This window comes from Acinonyx jubatus, chromosome A3, assembly GCF_027475565.1.
Source record: "Acinonyx jubatus isolate Ajub_Pintada_27869175 chromosome A3, VMU_Ajub_asm_v1.0, whole genome shotgun sequence".
Classification (NCBI taxonomy): domain Eukaryota; kingdom Metazoa; phylum Chordata; class Mammalia; order Carnivora; family Felidae; genus Acinonyx; species Acinonyx jubatus.
Window position 1 is genome coordinate 47,304,672 of NC_069388.1, and position 23,888 is coordinate 47,328,559.

General features: G+C 42.1%; 1 protein-coding gene across 8 annotated transcripts in view; it reads right to left on the bottom strand.

Annotated features, from left to right (window-relative positions):
- NAPB (NSF attachment protein beta) overlaps window positions 1-23,395 on the bottom strand; it is a 40,801-nt gene extending 17,406 nt beyond the window's left edge. For 2 of the 8 annotated variants that reach the window (XM_053200314.1, XM_053200313.1), the window contains exons 1-5: window positions 23,202-23,394; window positions 7,587-7,666; window positions 4,809-4,925; window positions 2,932-2,978; window positions 2,704-2,781 (exon numbers count right to left, since the gene is read on the bottom strand). In XM_053200314.1, coding sequence (XP_053056289.1) covers window positions 2,704-2,781; window positions 2,932-2,978; window positions 4,809-4,925; window positions 7,587-7,666; window positions 23,202-23,299 — 420 coding nt within the window. In that variant the 5' untranslated portion in view covers window positions 23,300-23,394. Of the gene's footprint in view, window positions 1-2,703; window positions 2,782-2,931; window positions 2,979-4,808; window positions 4,926-7,586; window positions 7,667-11,945; window positions 12,695-13,238; window positions 16,866-17,209; window positions 18,237-23,201 lie in introns of those variants that run through there. The other 6 variants (XM_053200316.1, XM_015061666.3, XM_015061668.3 and 3 more) reach the window with 6 other exon arrangements.
- Between the last annotated feature and the right edge of the window lie 493 nt (window positions 23,396-23,888).

Sequence of the window (23,888 nt, forward strand, 5' to 3'; positions counted from 1 at the left end):
GCTCAGGTCTGGGTCTCCCCATCCTCTCCAGGGTCTGCAGATAACCTCTCTGATGAGAAGGGCCACATGCAATGCAGTCAGTGGCTCTGATTTAGTCAAGATTGGAGCACCCTTAGAAAACCATGGCATATATGACAAAATGGCCAAATCATGAATTCTATTAAATAAGTCACAGTGAGTTTTATGCTACATAACCACAAGGTGGTGATCAGCATGAAGTCAGAGGGTGAAGGTTAACAATTCCAGTCCAACTTTAGTAGTCAGAGACACCTCCCCAAACGAAGATTCTATGTGCTTTGGCAGGTACATTGCTATGGCAGAGATAGGGGTGTCAGAGTCTACTAAGTACATAGAGTTCTGGGTTCTTGGGATTCATCAGTAAACAAGAGGCAAAGCTCCGTGCTGACATGGGGTGCCCACTCTAGTGTAGGGAAAGACGATGAATAACAGGAATGATGAGTAAGCATTTGTAGCATATGACATAAAGTGACATGTGCACTGCAATAAAAAGAAAAAGCCGAGTTGGGAGAGGTGTTTGGGTATGTATTCGTGACAAGATGGGGTTCCAATTTTAACTAAGCGGTAATGATAGGTCTCATAGAAAAGGCAACAAATTAAGCAAAAATTTGAAGGACAAAGGGGAGTAAGCCATGTGGACATCTGTGGAAGAGCCCCAAGGACAGAGGAAACACAGTGCAAAAGTCTTGAGGCAGGAGCTCATCTGGCATGTGTGAGGATCAGCAAAGAGGTCATGGAGGCCACAGCATGGTATATAGCTCGGGGGAAGAAGGTGGGGAAGAGCAAGAAGAGAGTTCAGAGAGGCACAAGGGTGAAGGATGAATCAGTGGAGCCTCGGAGGCCATCTGAAGGCTCTGGCTATTCCTCTGAGTGAAGATGGGGTAACATCAGGTTGTAAGCAGTGAAGACACAATCTGATCTACTTTAGATGAGGATTGCTCTGGCTGTTCTGTTACACTGGAGGGAGGGGGGACATTACTATTGACAAAAACCAGTGTAATATATATGAAATTATCATTTCACACCAGGAGAAAAGTTCTCATATGTTGGCAACAGTACCTGTCTTGCTAACTTCCAAGTGGTTGCCATACTACACCTACCTCCTTGATGCTCCATTAGGATTTTAGTCAACATTGCTATTTCTTAGTATAAAGCCCCCCTTTCCCTGAGAAAATGCACAAAAGCAGAGAAGAGAGTGAATCCAAAAGGAAAGGGTGATGGGGACCTTATGCCCAGGGCTCAGAACTCAAGCAGGAGCAGAAACAGGAAGGCCAGTTTAGAGGCTCCTGCAGTGACCCAGTGAAAGCTGGGGGCACAAGGAGGTAGTGAGGGGGCGGGGACTTGGGAGCTTAGAGGACAACACTGTAGAAATCGCCCACAGACTGGATGTGGAGAAAAAGAGGATGCCTGTGGTTCGGAGGGGGAATATCACAGTGGGGGGGGGGGGGATCGGAATCCTGTCTCAGACACACTGGACTGGCAGTGATGGTTGGCAGACAGGAGGATACAGGGATCTGAGGTGTGGAGGGAGGTCTGGGCTGCAGATAGACTTGTGAGCCACTGGCAGACAGTCTGTAAAGCAGTGACGATGAGTGCAGAGAGAGCACCAAGAGAGCAATGTGGAGTGAGAGAAGACAAGGAGTTAGCCCCAGGGTGCCCCACACTAGAGTATGGGGAGAAGAGGAGGCACCATCAGTCACCTGTTCCAGAAGCAGAGAGACGGCATTAAATAAAAGAGGAAGAGGGATGCCCGTCTGATGCTGCATGGGGCTCAGGGAGTGCCCTGACCATTCATTCAGATAGGACAGAACTGTAACCCCAAGAGCATGCCAGATGCTCATCAGCCTGACAGGAACCACTGGCCTCCACTGCCGCTTTTCTTTCTCACTCACACCTCTGGTTTCCCACAGTACTCAGGACGGTGTTACATAAACTTGTGTCTCCAGTCTGAGCTGACAGAGTCTTGGGATCTGACAAATGTCTTCCTCTTGCCAAGGTGCCCTGAGCCCTGCAGGTGATCCTGTGACTGAGAAGACAGGGTGATAAAGGATGAAGCCCTGTGCTGGGGCCGGCTTTGCATCAGCTCTGCTGGATCCAATCTGAGTGGTTCCAGGCAGCTCAGTCCTTTCGAGCCCTAACTTCCACATCCATAAAGGGGCCTCTGTGCTATAAGAGCTAAAAAGTGGTAAAATTTCACAGCATGCAAGCAACGACAGAGCCTGGGAAAGAGTGGTGCTCAGTGTTTCCTCTTCTCTTCTTTTGCTGCTATAAACCACAGCTCAGAAAACCAGCCCCATGTGAAACAGAGGTATGGCTAGGCCAGTGTTCAGTTCCCTTCTTCCTCCAGGTCAGGGCCTAAATTATAAAGGTGAGCACACCCCTGCAGTCCCAAAGCTTCCTTCCTGAAGCCCAAAGGAAGACTTCTGGAAACACCACCATCCTGACACAAATCACCCAGAGCAGAGAGAGCGGGCAGGCTTGGTAAATCTTACCCAGCTCTCAGGTGTCAGGCACTTCCCTGAAGAGAAGCCTATCCAGACCTTAGCCCGCCAGGTCCCCCATCTCTACAATGAAGCAATCTCAATAGTTCTGCACCACTCAGCTCCACTGGAAGGGCGAGGGCTCCCTGAGTCATGTTGTCTACCTGCCTCACACCCACCTGTGGTGTACACTGCCCTAGCTCACCTTCTCGATGTCCACGAGTTCAGTCTCATAGATCTCTGCAATGGTGATGTGGTGCTTGGCTGCAATCGTAAACCTTCCCTGCGGGAAAAACAAAAAACAGAGTCCCATTCTGCTTTCACCTTTTTGAAAGCCAAACACTTTGGGAAGCAAAAAACAACAACAAAAGTACAACTGTAAGCCATCTCCAGGACTCCACCCCACAGCCGCTCACGCAAGGCAGGGTCTTACCATGTCTGTGTAAATGTCGATGGCTGCATTTAAGCAGTTGATAGCCTCTGAAGCGAAGGCATTTAAGAAAAACAATGAAAAATCCATTCAGTCAAAGAGGGTTCTGGGGAGCCTATCTTCTTGGCTGTTACTAGAATGTTAAGGAGGTTGCACTTGGGGTAGGGGGTATGCAGGTGAGTTAGTGAAGAGCAAGCAGAAATCACACAAGGCCAGACCCCACAGTATGCTCAGTCCCCAGCAGGTTCAGTGCCAAGTAGGGAACTGTAGCTGGGGGGGTGGACTGGCTCAGTTGTCTCAGCCAGACAGTGAGGACCCAGCCAGGGTGAAGCCCGCATTAAAGAGCAGACAAAGCCATGGGGGCTGTCATCAACACTGATCAGCTCTAGCTGCTAAAACAGAAGTGTAAATGCATTCTTCACTGATATCATGTATATATATGAATTCTGGAAGACAGTCCTTCACAAGGAAGATCCTTCAATAGACTAAACTCTTCATGCAGCCAGTATCAAAAGCACTTTGAAAATACTTGTTCACACAACTCTTAGGTGAAGTCAGCATTTTGTACAATGTTAAAAGATGCTAACTTTTGGGGTATGAAAAAGAAATCTAGTAAGTGATACTGCTAATAAATTCTATTCATTTTCTAAAACATTGAGCCAACAAATTTCCTGTCACAAAGTGGTGGTGCTTATAATGCTAGCATACAGATGACAGCTCCAAGTTTATTGTTCTTGCTTTAAAGGAGGTAAGCAAAGAGAAAAGGCCTGACTGAAAAGTAGAAAGGTAACACAGAGTAACAAAATTAAAAGCAATTTCTTCCCAAGCTATGTAAGAAATGTGAATTGTTACACCTCTAAAAATATAGAAAAGTAAGCTAACCACAATGCCACTCAAACCCACTGCTAGTATTTTGATGTACTTTTCCTTTCAGTGTTTTCTGGATGCATTTCCATGTGCACAAATTTTTTAATAAATTTGAGACCTCAATTCTTGTGTGGTTCTTTGGTTACCATGTGGACATTTACCAGGTCATTGGAGATGCTCTGAATCCAGGGACTTTAATGCCTGCATCATATCCTGGAATACTGATGCATTATAATTTTATTATTCCACCCTTGTTGTTCATTTAGGCTGTGTCCAGTTTTTCACGTTCAGAAACAGAATGCAATTAATCTTTATACAAAAGCCTTGAAGTATCTTAGTTCTCAATGATACATTCATAAAAGCTGAGATTTCTGTGCTAAAGTGCACTGCTAAAAGAAAAATACGGAGGCTCCACAGCCACCAGTGCATGTGCCACAGGGAAGACGTTAATGCTTTTAATTGCTAAGTGTATACTCTTAACTAAAAAAGAAATAACATTTGTAAACTTTTGCCATTTTAAATACCCAAGTTCATTATTTCTTCAAAACCAGTACTTGAAAAACCAGTACTTTTAAAAAAGTCAGATGAATACTGTGTGAATAAGTTGTTTTTAACTATCAGATATTACAATCTCCCATTAACTGGATCTTAAAATGTACCAGGTATTTAGGAGTGAAGGACCATTACTTTTATTTAATGAGTAATATATATTCATAAAATTAAGATAATAATAAGATGTAGATAAAATTAAAGCTAATTTCCAAAACATTCTCCAAAATGCACCGTGAATGGAGTTTAAGAAAATAGGTATTATGACAAATTGAACATAATTTCTCCTTGTAAAAGCTCAAAGTGATTATAGAAAAAACCCTGTAGGTACTAAAATCTCTATTATCCCAAAGCACAAACATTTCTTTTTTACAGGACTCAAAGGTCCAGCAGCGTAACCTGAGAGAAGGCCCCCAACATTGATCCGATGGCCCTGGGTACGCAGAGGTGGAGGCATGTCTTACCTTGAGGGTCTGCCTTTTTGTAAGCATTCCCAGCATCCACAAAGCTGGTGGCAGAATCATGCTTGCTCTGAAGCTGCATGTGGAGCTTGGCTGCCTGACAAAATGCATTTCCTGCAGCTGAGGAAGACAAGTCACTACAATTAATCACAGAGGAGCAAGTGTCCCCAGAGTGGCCCATGCTCTAAGTGCTGCACCTACTCCTAGAAAAGTTCCATGTCACTGAAAAGAAGCGTTGCAGTCAGAAGGATGTGTAAATGTGATCAAGTGCCTCTCAGGTGTGTATAAAAAAACAGAAGCAAGTTCAACCGGTGACAAAAGCCTCTCTCAGTCCCAGAAGACCTCCCAAGTGGCACCTCGGTGATGGGCCTCCATTTAGTACCAAAGCCAGTCATGTTCAACTCTGTCCCCCAGCATATACTAAACAGTGACTGGGGCTTCAAGCCACACATGTTTAAAGAAAGCTAAAACACTGAGGTCAAGGACACTTATTTGCTCATCTTTCTATCTCATAGTGTCCACTGGCCTTGGCTGTCATCACTGAAGAAACTGCTAATGGAAGCTCCTTGAACAAAGTAAGTATCTCAAGAGTGAATGTTAGGTCCACAATTTCAAAACTCAAAGTTTCTTCTTAAATTATAACAAAATCTGACTGAACTTTATATGAGGTTTAACCTGACTTTAACTCCCACTTAGTGTGGACAACTTGCACATTCCCTGCAGGTTTGGTTATACAGTGGGATTGGTTACAAGGTGCTGCTGAGGTTTCTGTTGGGACGAGGTACAGTGTAAAGATTTATGCACTTAAATTTTTCAGAAAAGGTTTTGATCAGGGACTGTAGACTCTAGAGGGGCAGGAAAGAATGAGGGAAGGAATCCACAGCAGAGCAGTCATGTGAACAAGGAACAAATGTTTGAAGGCAAGAAAAGGCTGGGAACAGAGGCTGGTGACAAGTCCATGCTGCCTGCAGGAGGGATAAATGTAGTGGGCAGGAGAGATGAAGGCTGAAGATGCCATTGGGCCAGTTCTGGGAGGCTTTAAATGTCAGCATGAAGAACCTGGACAAGGATAAACCCCCACTGTCATGAGGTTCTTGGCTCAGAGAGAACTACCACAGACTGGAAAACATGAGGCCCGTGGAGAACACAGCTCAGTAAGGTGTGGAATAGGGAAGTCAGCACTAATAGGAATGGAGGGGAAAGAATTCCCTCTACAAGGAAAAACATGATGAAGAACATCATGAGACCTTTTAGTACTTAAAAAAAATATATTATTTGTAGCCATTTCAAAAACATTCAGAGAAGTACAGAAAATTGTGGGAGACACCAAAATACCCACTGCTGGTACTAAGAAATAAAGCATTCAATTCAACTAAAGCTTTGGCTGTCATCCCTTGTCCTGACCCCTCTTCCAGAGGTAACCACACAATTCCTACTCAGGTTTTTGCACTTCCACCAGAGGGAAAAGTAGCAGTACATACTCCTGATCCAGCCTGCCCAGGTTCAATTCTGGCTCTGTGTAAGACAAAAAGAGTGCCCAGGCAGTTTTGAAAATACTCAGCCATTACATGGCACAGGGGCTGAGCAATTAGGATGCTGGCCCCCAGCTGGAGCTGGGACTGGAGAGCCCCCACCTACCAGGCTTTAACTCTTACACTGTGGATTATGGGGTCAGGGGTCCCGGAGAAGGGGTCAAGGCTGATGCTGCCAGGGGAGTGCCTCGGTAGCGGCTAACTGAATGGCAGCCTTGATGGGCTCTGCCTCAGGAGAGTACAGTTACAACATGGACCTCCCAATTATAGTGCTTCACTGTACTGGCTGGCTCCAGTTTTTCACATGCTGGCCACTCTCATTAGTACAAGCAAATCTATCCTTAGACCACACCCTTACACCATGCAAGAGATACAAATACTGAGACAATACTCCTTTCTCCTCCACTGTTTTTAATACATTATAATTCAGGTGTAATGCATTTTGGAAATATATCCTTTTAACCTAAAACTAAACCTATAAAAGAATTTTACAGTCAGAAAGGGCTTTCACATTCATATATTTCTACAGCAATTTCTTCATTGAAATGCTTTTAAAGTGTCAGCCTTAATGGGTTGATTTGAACACACTGTACATACACCCTAACCTTAGACAATGTTCTATGTCAGTTATATCTCAATAAGGCTAGGGAAAAAGCAGATGGGGAAATGGACTTGCAGAGTGTAAGGGTCCTACTTTAGATCAAGCAGCACCTACAGGCCAGGGCTAGACAACAATGTCCCTGCTCCAGGTGAAGGTTGTCTCTATTTTCACTAAAGAAATACCCTATCACAGAGACAACAAGCCCTCTTTGTGCACAAGGGTAGGGGATGAATTTGTTTCCCAAATAAGTGTTATAAAGGGTTATCCCCTTTCAGACCAATAAAATAATTCCACTGATTTTGTTATGTGTAATTTCACTGGATAGAAAGCATTATGTTAAAAAGTGATAGTAAGTCTGTTGGGGTTTATAAAAATAACACCTTGGCTGTCACATTTCTCAATGGAACCTCAATCAGCTACCACAGAGCTGTTCTCACAGTAAGAAATTCTCAACCAATGTGTAAGTAAAGAAAAATAGGCTTTGTTCACTTAGCTCAAAGTTCTTTTCTCCCACACCATGGTGGCCACACCAGTTATTCAGCACACACACGTCTCAGCCAACAGGAGGAAATGCAGACAGTTATTTCCTCCTTCAAGATGATTTTAAAGTTATTTGCCTGAAAAGCGAAACAAAAACTTTATACATACCACTCCAATTTTTTGCCATCTTGAACATATTTGCAGCTCTGGTATACATTTCACAAGCCTCTTCTATTTTTGTGTTTCCTCTGAGAAAAATTTAAAAATGAGGTTAAGTTTTACTGTAGCAACCATCCACATCTCCAATTCACCCTCCCTTAAATAATAAGCATTTAATGAATGCTTACTATGTGCCAGCCAAGTAGTCTAGAATTTTAACAGTTGCTCAAATGGTACGCTCTTATTATCACTATTTTCCAAATCAGGAAACGGAGGCACAAAAGTAACTAACGCAAGGTCACACAACAAGAATGTCACAGAACTGAGACTCAAATACATATCTGGCTGATCTCAGAGCCTACAACCTTAACCAGAGTCCTTTTCATGCATGGAAATTGTAGTTTCGGATGAAGTGGAGAAATAAGAAGTATATTATTCAAATGGGATTAAATTTGAAGGATACATTTTTTACCCTGTTAATTTGGAAGAGTTTAGCACTATGCTTATTCAAAAACAAACAAGCAAACAAAACAACAACAACAATAACAAGTTGAAGCCGGAGCATAAAAGAAAGTGCCATGTTGTTTGACTGCTATATTATCAGCTCTGGCAGGGAATGTTCCTTTCTCCAACACAGAAGGGGCCTCAGGGTCCAGCTGCTCACCCCATGTGTAAATGTATTTTACAACATCCTGAGAGGGAGAAACTCTATTGCTACTGGAATACATACTGTTCCGGAAAGTTCTTCAGTAGACAGCTGATTCCACTCAGGGAAAGCTCTAGCTGCTCAGACATTTCTTCTCACATAAAGGCAAAACTAATCCTCTGTAACTTGCACCAGGGTTTTCTAATTCAACCTTGTTCTTAGCTAAACTAAGGACCCTCTATAAATGATGTCTCTACCTCGTCTATCTACATTGAAAACATAAATAACCAGAGAATGAAGACAAAGCACTCTGTGCGAGTGGTTTAGGACATAAGGACTAGGAGACAGGGGAGGTCAAGGCTGACCCTTAGAGAGTGGCACAATCTAAACAAGAGTGAGCACATACGCATACGCCAGAAACTTGAACAGGCTCTGTGCTTCCACAGAAGGACACAGATAGCTCTGTATCAATACGTGTCCCAGAGCAGTACACTAAGGCCCAAGTGTGACTCACACCTTAGGCAGTAACTACTAACTGTCTTACCCCAGTCTACTTCTTTAACTTCTTTGGGCCTCCATTGTTGCATGTGTAAACAGTGGATAATATGATCTATACTTGTGGGTTATTATCTTTTTTTAATTTTTAATGTTTATTTTTGAGAGAGAGAGAGAGAGAGAGAGAGAGAACAAGCATGAGTGGGGTAGGGGCAGAGAGAGGTAGGGAGACACAGAATCTGAAGCAGGCTCCAGGCTCTGAGCTGTAAGCACAGAGCCTGATGGGGGGCTTGAACCCATGAGACGTGAGATCATGACCTGAGCTGAAGTTGGGCGCTTAAACAACTGAGCCATCCGGACGCTATAATACTTGTGGGTTATTATAAAGATCAAAAGAAAAAATCCATATATAGTTGCCCTTGCAGGGTCTGACCCAGAGTAGGTACTCAATCAGGATGATTATTGTAACTAGGCTGATGTACTGAAGGCATAAAAACTTTTGGGAATATTTGTACAAATAAGGGATCTGTCTTGATAAGGGACTTGTATCTGAAGTATGTAAACAACACAACTCAAAAATAAAAAAGACTAGTAACTCAATTAAAAAATAGGTGAAGAATCTATTAGACATTTCTTCAAAATGACACACAAATAACCAATAAACACATGAAGAGATGCTCAACATCATTAGCCACCAGGGAAATGCAAGTCAAAACCACAAATGAGATCCCACTTCACACCCACTAGGATGGCTAGAATCAAAAGACAGATAAGAATAAATGTTAGGGAGGATGTGTAGAAACTGGACTCTCCTATACAGCTGGTACAAATATAACATGGCACAGCCACTGTTAATTTGGCAGTTTCTCGAAAGGTTAAACATAGTTACTGTATGAGACAGCAACTCTGCTCCTTGGTATACACCCAAGAGAAATAAAAACACTATGTCCACACAAAAACTTGTATACAAACATAAACGCTCACAGCAGCATTATTCATAACTGCCAAACAGTGGAAACAACCTAAATGTCCATCTACTGAAGAAAAGATAAATAAAATGTGGTCTATACATGGAATGGATATTGGACAATAAAAAGGAATGAAGTACTGATATAACAATAAACCCTGAAAACATCATGCTAAGTGAGAGAAGCCAGTCACGCATGAGCATATTGTAGGATATCTAGGATAGGCAAATCTATAGAGACAGTAAACAGGTTGCCTACAGTGTTGGAGAAAAAGAAGGAGGGGCAAGGAGGATAGAGTTTTTTTTTTTGTGGCGGTGATGATATTCTAAAATGTACTGTTAGGATAGTTACACAGCTATCTGAACACTTTAAACGGGTGAATCACATGGTATGTGAATTATATTTAAAGTTGCACCACTCCCTTCCCCCAACAAAAAAAGGAAAAAACAAACAAACAAAAAAAACTTTGGCAGCTATGTCACACAGCAAATGACAGGATGGTGACAAGCCACACCAAAAATGTGGTGTCAGAATAAGCAAAGCTTTCCTTTAATCACACCCTCATGTTCCTTTTTCTCAACTTCAAATCTGCATATTAAAAAAAACCAATTAGCTAATTATCCTAATGGAAAATTCCTAACCTAAGTTTTCAATCTTTAGCCATAGCTCCTTGGAGTTAACAAAGACTTACCACTTTCTTGTCTTATTTTTCTAAAGCATACCAGGAATCTTGCACTGTAATTATAGTTCAGTCATTCTTATTAAAGGTTTTCAAATAAAACCAGCTTAATTAAAATGTACTTTATCCTATTATTTTCAGAGACAGATTCAGCTAGGAATAATAGAACGCCTACATTATGCTAGGGTTTATGCTGGATATTTCCACATATGTTATGTCATTTTCTTTATTACAACCACCATTAAAGATGCTAACTCCATTTGACAGAAGAGAAAATTGTACCTGGAGGTCAATGGCTGGCCCAAGGTCATCCAGCTAAAGTCAGTGGTGGAGCTGACACCTGATGTCAAATTCAGTGATCATTATATAAATAATGAATGTATTTTTTTATGAAGACTTAAGACCCTCACCTCTTCTAAAACAGAATCACAAGAAGTATACTCATTTTCAAAGCACCAGAGAAACTCACTTGTCATAAACACAACATAACTTTAAGAATTCATGAAAAATGTACTTCTGAAATCACTCCAAATGCCTACTGTGTTCTATGCATGTGAAAGTTAAATTTTATAAGTTTTAAGGACAAACATTCAGAATTCACATTCAAATAATTCGAATGATTGTTATCCGAGGCCTCTATAAATGAGGTATAAGATCCTTGAAAAGAGAAACAAGTTTCTATGAGAGGATCTACATTATGAAGTGATATAATTTAAGTACATGGCACTGAACGGACAAGAAGAAAAGCTAACTTGAGACAAACTTAACTATTTTTGGAGATTATCCTATCCTGAATTTGAAGAAGAAAATGCTTTCTCTACCATGAAAGAAAACAGTGACTAGCCTGGATAAGAACCACTACCACCACTACCATTCCCTCCACCACTATCATCTATCACCTTCACCACCTCCACCACCATCATCACTATTACCAACACCTCCACTACCATCACCACCACCATTACCAACACCTCCATCACCTCCATCACCACCACCACCACCACCACCACCACCATCATCAATCACCTTCACCACCTCCACCACCATCATCACCATTACCAACACCTCCACTACCATTACCACCACCATTACCAACACCTCCATTACCACCACCACCACCTACACCATCATCAATCACCTCCACCACCTCCACCACCATCATCACCATTACCAACACCTCCACTACCATCACCACCACCATTACCAACACCTCCATCACCACCACCACCACCACCACCACCTATACCATCATCAATCACCTTCACCACCTCTACCTTCACCACTACCATTACTGACACCTCTACCACCACCACCACCACCTTCATCATCATCACCACCACCACCACCATCACCTCCATCCTCTCCACCATGCAGCCCCAGATGACCCACCACCCCTCAATTCTACGAGCAAGGCTGACTCCCTCCTCTTCTTGATTATGCTTATTCAGGAGACATTCACTGAGATCAGTAAATGTCAGAAAGGCTAAGAAAAGAATGTTCTTGCCCAAGAGGAGATCAGAATGCTGAAGAAACAATATTTAACTTCAGGGCTGGAAAAGATCTGAGAGTACTCATCCCACCTTCCATGTTCCACTGAAGAGATGTGGTCAGAGCCATGACATGTCCCACTGGTGAACTGCAGAGCAGCAATCCCATCCTGTCTGTTCCCATTCAGATGCTGGGGAGGTGGGAGGAGAGGGAGAAGAAGCCAGACTGGGAAATTACATCCCATTATTTCAAAGAGCTCCAACAATATCTACATGCAGACAAATCACTGATCTTTTAAAAACCAATTAATCCTCGAATAATCTAAAGTCTTGATTTTTCCTCATCCTGAGTAAGAACTATTTCAGAGCACCACAAAACACTGGCAACTATAGTACATCCTTTTCTAAGACTGTGGGTGGGAAGAGGGGGACGTTAAAGTAGAATCATGAGGACTAATGGCACACACATCCTGAGACCTACCCAAAAGCAAAGGAGGCAACTGCTGAGGTACAAATAAAGCTGCTTCTAAAATCACAAAATACCTGAGTAAAAGTATCATAAAAGGTGATAACTGACAGTGCTGTGATAATGTGAAAGCAGAATTAGAGACAAAATCTAATCCTATCATCAGAGTATGCTGAAGGGATGTCAAACTACACCAAAGGACTACAAACAGGGAGAAGCCCCACAAACAGGACAGCTCCTTATTTTCACTATGAGCAACATTACTTTAGCCTATAGGCTGACTGAGGACAGACACTACCACAGGGCTTGGCACACAGGCCTCAATAATAATGCTGACTTCTCAGAGTCTGGATGGAAGAAACTATCCATAGTGCAGTTTTTTGATAGCGTTCCCATATATCATTCGAAACAATAAGCAAATACAGAAAGCATCCAGAAAAGGAGAGGAAAATTAGGAATCTGTTTAAAATATCTCTACCATTAATAGAAACACTGTTTCTCTACTCACAACACTTCTGACATCAAACCTGCAGCATTTTCCACACCAAGAAATTTTCTAGTTCTCTGCAGCCACCAGCTGGGTGTCCTACAATTCAATTCAATTGTGACACTACCCAGTCAGTGCAGACCCCACAGGTTAAGGGCCTAGTCCCACAAGACTGCCCCCACTTCAGACACCAATCTCAAGCAGTGAGTCCTCAAAGTACTCATATCTCTAATTTGGCTACAAATCAGGGGTTCCCACAACCCCCTCTTCAATCTGATTAATTTGGTAGAACTCACAGAACTCAGGGAAACTATTTATGATCACAAATGATGTAACTCAGAAGCAGCTAAATGGAAGAGATGTATCCAGGGAGGTATATAGGTAGGGAGTGCAAGGGGCATCCACACCAGCTCCAGGGGCGCCACATGCTCACCACCTCCACATGCTCACCACCTCAGAAGTTTTCCAAACCCATCATTTAGAGTTCTGTTAAGGTTCCATACACAGGCATGACTGATCACTGGCCACTGGTGATTAACTCAGTCCCCAACCCCTCTCCCCTCCTGGGAGGCTTAGGAGTGAGGATGAAAGTTCCAACCCTCTAATCATATGGTTGGCTCCTCTGACAACCAGCCCGCATCCTGAAGCCAACTGGGAACCCACCAACAGTCACCTCATTAGCATACACTACAGTATGGTTGAAAGAGGCTTATTATCATACAGGAAATGCTTCTCTCACCCTCACCACTCAGGATCCCACAAGGGCTTTACTGTGTCAGGAACCAGGGATGAAGAACAAATATATACTTCCTATTATATCACAACATCACAGCCACATAGAACTATTTATTCTATTTTTTACCTTCCATAAGCAACTTATTTTCATCTGCACTTCATTTCTATAATCTCTAGATTCTAAAAACTTGTTTTCCTAGATAAACACAACCCTTTCAAGATTAATTAACTGCTAAGTTTAATATATTTCTAAACAGTCCAACTTCTTTCATGCGATGCAGAGAGTAGAGGTCTGCAGCAGGGAGAAGCTCTTCATCAAGCTACCTTGAACTCTTATACCAAAAATGTCTATAAAACCATTAGATCAAGGTCATTTGTTTTTTCACAAACAGTAATAGGAGGAGTAGTGACAAGGACACAGTTTTGGACAAAGTCAGACTATAGGAACACTGTCATTTATTAGATAGGTCCTGCCAGCACAGAGCAGGCAGCCCCTCCAGGGCCTCAGAGAAATTCCACCAGAGCAGCCAGCAGAAGCTGGGCATGAGGACCACACCATCAACACTGATGCAGCCTCAGTGCCCTGTCTTGGCCTCTGGATTCCATTTTCTGAGAACTTTTCACTTTAAAAATAATCATAGATTCTTAGACACAGAAAACAATCTGAGACATTTAAGGAATGTCTGACAAAAGTGTCATTTCCTGAAATGAAGTTTGCGAGAACATGTAGAGCAAAGAAAGTTGGTTTTGGTTTTGGTAACAGTCCCAGTGCCTGGACTTGGTATGGAGAGTCACCTTTCTTACAGAGGAGAGAATGTATATTTGGACCTATTAATAAAACAAATCAAAATACTTAAATATACAAGAAAACGAACAACAGTAATTATTGGATAAACTCAGAAATGACATGCACAACATGACTTGCCATGAGTTTTTACATTTAATCTCAATCTTTATAAAAATTCAATCTTCAAAATGAATCTCAATCTGGAAGAAACACTGATGAGACCTGTAAATTCTACAGGATCGTGGTTAGTGACTAAATACCAACTTGTCCTAACATCCTCCAAACCCAGACACATCAACAAGGAGCAGATACAACCACCTGTAATCCGTGCCAACAGCAAAATTAGGAGAGAGAATTCAACAAGATGAAGAAATAATAGACTGGAGAAATAAAAACCCCCAACTAGCAGAGCCAGTGACACTGCTCCTGCTGGACGACAGGAGGAAATGCATGGACATGAGGGGATGAGGCAGGGTCCAGCAGCAAGGAAGGGCTGCACAAGAGTGAGGGAACATGGAAGCCAGGTGGAGACCTAGAGGGCTGGAGCACTGGGCCTGGGGAACTAGAGGGGAACTTGGCTAGAGGTGGCCCTGCTTCTGGGGGAGGCAGGGGCAGATCTATGGAAGCTTAGTCGTGAAGGGAAAGACAGCAAGTGGTGGAAGATAAGAGTCTTAGAAAACAAAGGGGTGTCACAGCACTGGGAGTCACACCAAGCCCCTACTCACCCCTCCCTTATACTTGTCATCAAAAAAAGTCCTTAATGGTATCAACAGAAGAGAGCATTCGAATTAAGAAACCTGTGAAACCACCCAAACCCCCTCATCTTTCATCACAGAAACACATTGTTATGAGACCAAGAAACTCCAACACTAAACAAAAAAGGTAAGCAGCATCCATAGAAAGCTACAATGTTCCAAGAATAAAAACTCTGCAGCTGACAAAAATGTTTCCCCCAAACTACCCCAAGGCAAACAATCCCATATAACTTAAATATTATTAAACAATCATTTATAGATATGAAACTATACCACAGTTCAGAAATTCAAAACTCAGAATGCAAGAGCATTCAGGGGAACAGAATATGCCACCTCAAAATAAACTACTTTGGCATAAGGAAAATGAGAATGGAGGAAAATGAGAATAGCAGATACAGAAAGACACTTTCTCAGAGCTTCCCCTATTTGACTAAATGCAGAAACTTCTAAGAAATGGGGACTGCCATAAATCCCCTCTCCTGGAAAAGTTTTATGGTCGTGAAGCAGATGGAAAGTTGATACGGAGATGGGCTTGCACAAACAAACCTCACTCCTTTGTTCCCCAGTCTGCTGCTTCTTGGAAGCCTAAAACCTTTTGTCTTGACACTTCTCTACAAATGCACTGCTCTTTAAGATGCTATAAGCCCAAGTTCCAATCACCCCTTTGAGTTACCCATCACTGCACATGTTCAATACACTATTTATTCTTGTTAGTCTATATTCTGTCTAATTTGTAGAGCCCCAGCTGGAGAACCCAGGGGAGTAGAGAAAAAAGGTGAAGTTCTTCCTTCCTTACATGCACAAGAAAATAAGACTATGAACTCGTTTCAAATTCTAGAAATTCTAGAAGGAAAGAAAGAAAAAGACCAAATCATCTCAGAAATAAAATCTTGGCTAGAACACACCTACAGGGAGAACAGATTCTACTGACACTGAGGAGAAAAATAAAAACACCCACGAGAATGGAAATGAAACAAGGGAGGGAAAAGGATCTAAGAAAAAGTGATAGAGAGGATAAGCAAAGAGCCAATATCCATGTAACTGGAGTTCCTGAAAAGGGAAGTAAAATATATCAAAACATTGAAACAATACTTAAAACTACACTTTCAGAAAATTTTATGGAAACAAAAGAAGAACTGAATCAAAATACCAAAAGGGCCTACCACGTACTGGAAAACGGACTCAGAATGGTCTACTGTAAAACACATATAATAAAACTATTATATTTTATAAAGAAAAGCTCCAGGCTTCCAGGCAAAGTCACTTACAAAATTAAGAAAATCAGGTTAACTTCAACCAGACATCAACAGCAACATACAAAGCAAGACAACATACAAAGCAAAACAATAGGGAACATTTCTGAACAAGCTCAAGGGAAAAACAGTGTGAGCCAAATATTATACAACCAGCCAAGCCAACCATTAAATACCAGCGATAGAAGCAAGAACTTAAGGAATATCACACTGGCTTCCATCTATGAGATAACTAGGGAACATAAGTAAAAATGCTGATGATGGTGCCATGGAATATGTTTTATTATAGATCTAAGACAAAAAACAAACAAAAAGAGACAGAATCTGTTCCCAAAACAGATCTTCCCAACATCTGTTCCCCAAAAGTACAAATAACTGAACCCTGTCCTCCCACACACATATCACTGGACAAAGGGGAAAATTTAGAACAGGCTCAGTGATTGGCACATAGGTAATGGGTGTCTTTCACAGCAAACAAATTCTAGATGCCTACTGGAGCTAAGGGTATTAAAAAAGGTTACCAGTAGAACAAAAATACAAAATTTCCTAAATAAAAAGCAAAGAAAAGAGATATAATAAATAGAGACATAATAAATAGAACGAAGCAGGATGACAGAATTAAAAACCAATCATATACCAGTCATACCAATAATATAAATGGACTGAAGATTTTTAGATTTTCTCAGAAAACAAAAGCCAATACAATATTGTGTGCTCAATACAAGAAATACAACTAAAATAAAGCTATTCTGAAAGGTTTAAGAATAAAGACATGGGCAAAAGGATACCACATACATCAACCAACTTTTATTTGATTTGTTCCAACAACAAATAACCGCCCAATCTCCAAAAGCTTCTTTCTCACTCACTTTACCTGTTATTGCAGGCTGATGGTGCTGGTTTTTTCTCCATGTGTCATGTCTCTCTATTCTGAATGCAGCCCTCTCTCTAGTGTACTCTTATGACAGAGAAAAACCACAGCAGAAGCAAGGGATAGCCCCTGCAGCTTCCACTTGGGTAGAGTGCGCACCCCCTTGCACTTGCTCCCCCAGTCAAAGTCAGCCAAGGGCCAGGACAGACTCAATGGGGAGGGGAAGTGCACTTTGCCCAGAGCCCAGCAGCACAGGTCACATGGCAGCAGGCAGAATGTACAATCCTCTTACATAATACAGTCCTAAAAGCAGCCAAATGCAAATAAGAAAGCAAGGACTGCTACTCCAGTATCAAACAAGGCAGAATTTGAGCTCAAAAACATCAAAAGAAAGAAAGAAATTTACTTCTTAATGCTAAAGATACAATTCATAATGAAATTATAGTAGTTGTGAACATCTATATACCAAAACATAGTAGACACCTTTATAAAGCAGAAACTACAAGAGATGCAAGAAGACAGAAACACACTTATAAGAGGACACATGACTATACCCATTAGTCCAAAGCAAGTCAAGGGGACAAAAAATAAACACAAATGTGAAAGGCCTTGACAACATAATCAATGCCTAGATTTTCAGGATCTCTATCAAGTCATACACTCTGAGGAGAACATCCACCTTCTTTCCTTCTTTGCAAGTGTGCACGGGCCATTCATAAACACCAATCATATATCAGGTGGGAAAGAAAACCTCAGTAAGTTCTCTGATTATAATGAAATAAAACCAGAAATAAAAAATCAGGCTGCCTGGGTGGCTCAGTCAGTTGAGTGTCTAACTTCGGCTCAGGTCATGATTTCATGGTTCCTGAGTTTGAGCCCCACATTGGGCTAGCTGCTGTCAGTGCAGAGCTTGCTTCAGATCCTTTGTTCCCCTTTTTCTCTGCCCCTCCCCAGTTTATGCTCTCTCTCTCAAAAATAAATAAACATTAAAAAAATAAAAAAATAAAAATCACATACAAGAAAAAAGCACCTTCATCTGGAACACAACCTGCAAACAACTCTTGGGTCAAAGGGGAAATGAATTACAATAAAAAACACTATATACCAGGACCTGGGGGATACAATTAAAACATTAACACAGTTTTAAAGGAAAATTCATACATCAATATTTGGATCCACATAACTAAAATAATGGAAATACTGAAATATTCCATCCTCCATTTTCCCCAAAGGAGCCAGAAGGCAAAAGAAAAGAGAGCAACAGAGGTAAATAAAGCAGAAAACAGGAAACTAATAATACCTCTGAGTCAAAATATTAGCTGTTAGGAGAAAAAGGATCAAAAGAATCAAGAGAGAAGGGGAAACACACAAACACAAAAGTGACAGAGGAAAACAACTACTGAAATAAAGAACATTCAAAAAAGTCCGGATTTCACTAGAAAAGGGTTCCAACCTGAACCTTCAAAGACCAGAGCACCGGGTGAAAGAAAAATGTCTATATTCTCATGAAGCACTTGTCACATCAATACTTCAACTTGATGGACCATCCACAAATGAATTGCAAAGACAATAATTCAAAAGAAAATATTTAAAAACAGAATCTAATAGCACATTAAAAAATAATACATTATAATCCATAGGAATTCAAGGAACGCCCCAACAGTTCAATATGAGGCTATCCAATCATTAACATATTAGTAACTAAGGAGAAAAATCATGTTTGTCTCCACACATATTAAAGAGACATTCAAAATATAACTCTTCTGGGGTGCTGGGTCCCCTTCTGCCTCTTCTAAACAAACACACCTCACAGGGCTCATGAGAATGAGAGAATATACGGTGAGCACTGCAAAAACTGCAAAAATGAAAACAGAATAAGGCCAATCTAGAAAGAGTTTGCCATTTGATACATAAACTGTAACTTGGCACTAATATTAGAAAACCAAATGTTCATAAATTAACAGTAATATAGCTCCATGCAGCTTAATAAGCATTCTAATACCTCAGTCAATCCTTACAATTCCGAAAAGCAGATTCTTTCCCTTTGCCCATTTGAAAGCTGAGAAAAACAAACTCCAAGAATGATTTACTGGGCTAGGGGTCACCACACTAATAGAGAGAGACTGAACCTAGGTTTGGTCTTCCTATATGTAATAATATAGGATACATTATTATAGCTTGTATATATGTTATAATTACCCAATATGTAGGTCTATTTTTTATATTCTAACATAATAAATTTATAAGAAATGTACATATACATTTCATATACTATACTACTTGTCTCTAAGTAAATCAGAGCTTAATGATTTTTCTTTTTTTAACGTTCAATCTGCACTTGAGTATCTATTGTAACTGAGGGGGTGCTAACTGCTTTACAAATGCTATCATATGTCCTCACCATATTTTGGCAAAACTTAAACACAATCTCTGTAGAAATAAAGCTGAGTGAAGAATACTGAAAATTTATGGCCTACAATGTTTAAGAAATATTCCCAATTTTCAAAAACAGCTAGGAAATTATAGACTCATAATTGTTTCAAGATAACCCAGTAGGATCTTTCATTAAATTTACTTTGACACTGCCAAATTTATGGCTCTTTACAAGCTTTATGACTGGGCAGCATTCAAAAGCAGGAGAAGGCAGTATTAACCATGCAGAACATCTTCTGACTGTCATTCTTAAGCAGCCATTCCCTTTCATGTGTACTGTGCTGGCTAGCCCCCACCTGGCCTCCTACAAACAAGATGGAGAAGACAGCAAGAGATGCCTTAGCAACTCCAAACTTTACTTTACTGTCATACTCAGGCCAGTTTAAGATCTCACTTGCAGCTCTTTAAGATTTTACATTTGAATTTGAAATTAACTACAAAATTTAATAGCTCACTCCTGGGAACAAACAAATTGAAAATGCTACTCTTTTGGTGGTAGTTTTGCTATACTGTGCTAAGCCCTTCAGAAAGAGTAAGTTTTAATTCAATTCCACAACTACAAAAACACACTACTGTCTAAATGGCAGTCAAGAAGAAAAGGAGAACACCAATAAGGGGTATTTTGTGATGGTTGCACCCCTTAGTGGCTTAGGAACATCTTGCAGACTAGCATGGGACTTGTGCCTTGTACACAGAATACATGACTGACCTTTTCTCGGGAATATACAATGTATATTTTCATGTAATCTTACTGAAAGCAATAAAAAAGGAAGAGCTATAGTATAGTAGTGACAATACAGTATTGCCACAAAACCAGTGTGGGTGCTGGATAAACATGGAGTGAAGGAGATGAGCTCCTAATACATTTTAATCTGCAGTTAGGATAATGAGAATGAGTCCATGTAAAATATGCTGCAATAGGCTGAGCACCTTCTAATTCTAATGGCTGCCATGTCATCAAAACAGCATCATCTGTCGCCTTTAAAGCACGAACCGGTCGGCTCTTAAATACATGGCTCAAATGATACTGATACTGATGATACATCAGTATGTGAGTTTTGTTAATTCAGGAGTCTGACATGGAGGTGGACTACACTGTGGTTTCAAGAAAGAATAACAAGTAGATGGGAAAATTCTGTATCAAAAGAAGGGTGACAGGGTAGACTACCAGGTAACCCAGTCTAGAAGGATGAGGACAGGTACAGATGATGCCAGACATAATAGAAGATTCTAAACATCTAAAATTGATACAGAATCGGTCTTCCCACAGTAACTGACAGAGAAACTAGGGCTGGTTTTTAGCTTCAAGTAATTATATACTATTAAAACTCAGAGAACTGAGTACTCTTCTTCCCCAAGATTTCCTGGAACCAAGTATCACTGAAAATAACACAATTACTCCCCATAGGATAAATAACACATGGTACAAAGCCCTTTTAAATCTTTCATTAAAGGACCAAAGATCCAGTCCTAAAGGTCTTTGGCTCTGAAATCCTGTCAAAGTTACTTAATCTGTCTGGCCCTCTACTTCCTTGGTAAATATCAGATGACAATTTTGGCAAGTATACTAATTAATATCATAGTCACCTTCTCCAATGGTTCTAAATGTTTTACATGCATAAACTCACTGAACCCTCACTACTAGATGTACTATTATTACCCCTTTTTACAGCAGACGAAACTGGGGCACGGAGAGGCTAAGTAACTTGCCCCCCATCCAAAAGCCTGCCATATCCAGGCCAGACCTGGTACTCAACGACTTTTATGCAGGTTAAAGACAACAGTCTTCCTATAAGGCCTGTCAATGAAATAGGTGATCAACAATCAAGGAGAGAAAAGATGTTTGTTTACAAACAAAAGCCTTTTCAAAATCCTTTTAGGATTATTGGCTCAAGACTTGGCCTAGCTTCATCAAAACAATAACGCAACACCACTTCACAAAAAGGAGGCTTCCCTTGAGACAAGTATCAAGTGCTGTAATGTTCTCCTCTGCCAATTATAGATTCTCTTCCAGGGAAACACATCCTGACTTGAAATATGCTGTGACATTAAGATCACCTCCAGGCAGGAGGTGCTAGGACATTAAATTCTATTCAAATATATTTTAAATGCTTTGTGAATCACAGAAAGGCGCTATTGTTTGGTGTTAGCATCAAGCATGAGAGAATGCTCCTTATAAATCATAACTTTTAAAGGGGAACAAAGTTATAATTCACTGCTATGTTCCAAACTACACATCACAGGAGAATTTAGAAACCAGCTAGGATAAATGCCCTTCCCAAGGTTCTTGAGGTTAGGAACCTTTACTTTTATGCATCTTTGCTTCCTGTACTACTGTGCACTGCATGAAACCTGCATCTAAGCATTTCCTGGAGATGTATCCACAATGGTAAAGTATTATATTATAATCAAGAGAATGAAGATGGCAAAACAAGCAGATACCAAACTGAATTTAGTACATAAAATAAAACTGTTGAATAATGTAACAATTAAGTATTGGTCCTTCTCAAAAATAAAAATATGTTCTTGTTGTCGGCAAAGGATCTTCACTTTCAAAAAGAAAAACAGCACCACCACCACCACCACCACCACCACCACCACCACCACCACCAGGAAATTTCAGCCTCTCTAATCCTAAACAGCTGAATCATTCACATATTCAACCACCCAGAACGGTCAGTACAGGCTCTGCTTTTTGGGAAGTCCGAATTTAAAACCTTACCCCAGGAGAACAGAAAATTACAGAAAATTAACGGGATTCCCAAAAGACGCCTACTTAGGAGCTGCGTTTATCCTTAATCAAACAGGAGGCCCTGGCAAACCCATCAATCTCTGGTGAAGTAAAAGTACTATACTGAGAAAACGTATTCCTTCTCCAACGAACGTTTATTAAATGCCTACTTGGCGCAAGGCAAAGGAGCACCCCATCTCTGGAACCGGGGCGCCGCGCCAGTCTGCTCTTGCTCGGGGCCCACCGCCCAGCCAGATGCCCCCAGATGCGCGGGCCAGGCGCCGGGGCAGGGGTCCCTGGACCCGCCCCTCCGGCTCCTCCTGGGGTCGCCTCTGGCCAACACAAGTCTCTGAGAGATGCGGATTCAGCCGTGGGGAAAAGAACAAATCTGTCCTGCCGCGGCGGTGACGGCCTTCCTCCAAAAGAGTCCACGGGACCCCCGCAACAACGCAGGGACAGCACCGGGCCGGAGGGGGCGTGGATGGGTGGGGGGGCCCTCTGGGGACCCCAGGGGATATCTGGAGGGTGCGCTGCGGCTGACGGACCGCGAGAGACTGTAGAGGTTCTGGGGAGTGTGTGAGGGAGAGGTCTGGGGACTTTAGGGGATGGGGGACACGCAGGGGTGCTGAGATCCCCTGGGGCGTTCTTGGGAGAGGGGTCCCTGGGAGGCTCTAAGACTTAGGAGCTCTCTGGAGGATGTATGGGAAATGAGGGCCGCTGGGCGTTCCAGAGGTGGAGGGGGGACTCAACCGGGCGCGCATGGGGGTCGGGCAGCTAGGGAGAGGGCCTGGGAAGGAGACCCCTTCAGGGCACGCGCGGTCTAGCGCTCACCCAAACAGCCCTCGGAGGAAGGAGTGGGAGGCCTTGACTCTCTTCTCCGCCTCCGCCATCAGCTGCACCGCCTCACGCTCCTTCCCCGCGCTGTCCATGTCGCCAGCTATCGCCGCCACAACCGCCTAACCTGGCTCGGATGCGCCTTCCGCGCCTTCACCCTCCTCTCATAGCAGCGGGTCGCGCAGGCATGGCGCGCAAGGCCTATCGGGACTTGTAGTCCAAGGCTGGTCACTTGGCGGCGGAGATGCGCGAGGCCTCAACTACAATTCCCAGAAGGCCGCTGAGCCGGGCCGGGTGGAGATCTGAGCTAGCGGACTAGCGGCGCCCGGGATTTCGAGATGGGGGGCGTGACTCTCTGTATGGGTCTTAGTCCAAGGTGAACTTTAATCTTTCAAGTATATGGGGAAATGGAAAATGCCCCGTGGCTTTCCAGTAAGGATAACTTCAAACATGCAGCCTCACGTTGGTTCAGGAATCCCTGCTCACCACGACTGATAACCTGGCAATGGGATGGTTGAGCAAACGGAGGATAACAGATTGGAACGTTCAACCTACGCGCAAATTTTGCAAAAGGGAATGTAACTCAGCCACCAAAAGCAATTTCATTAACCATGTGATGCCTATCCACCCACCCACCCGCCAGCAACAGCTGGCAGAGAGAGCCATTTTTATCTCCAGAGCAAG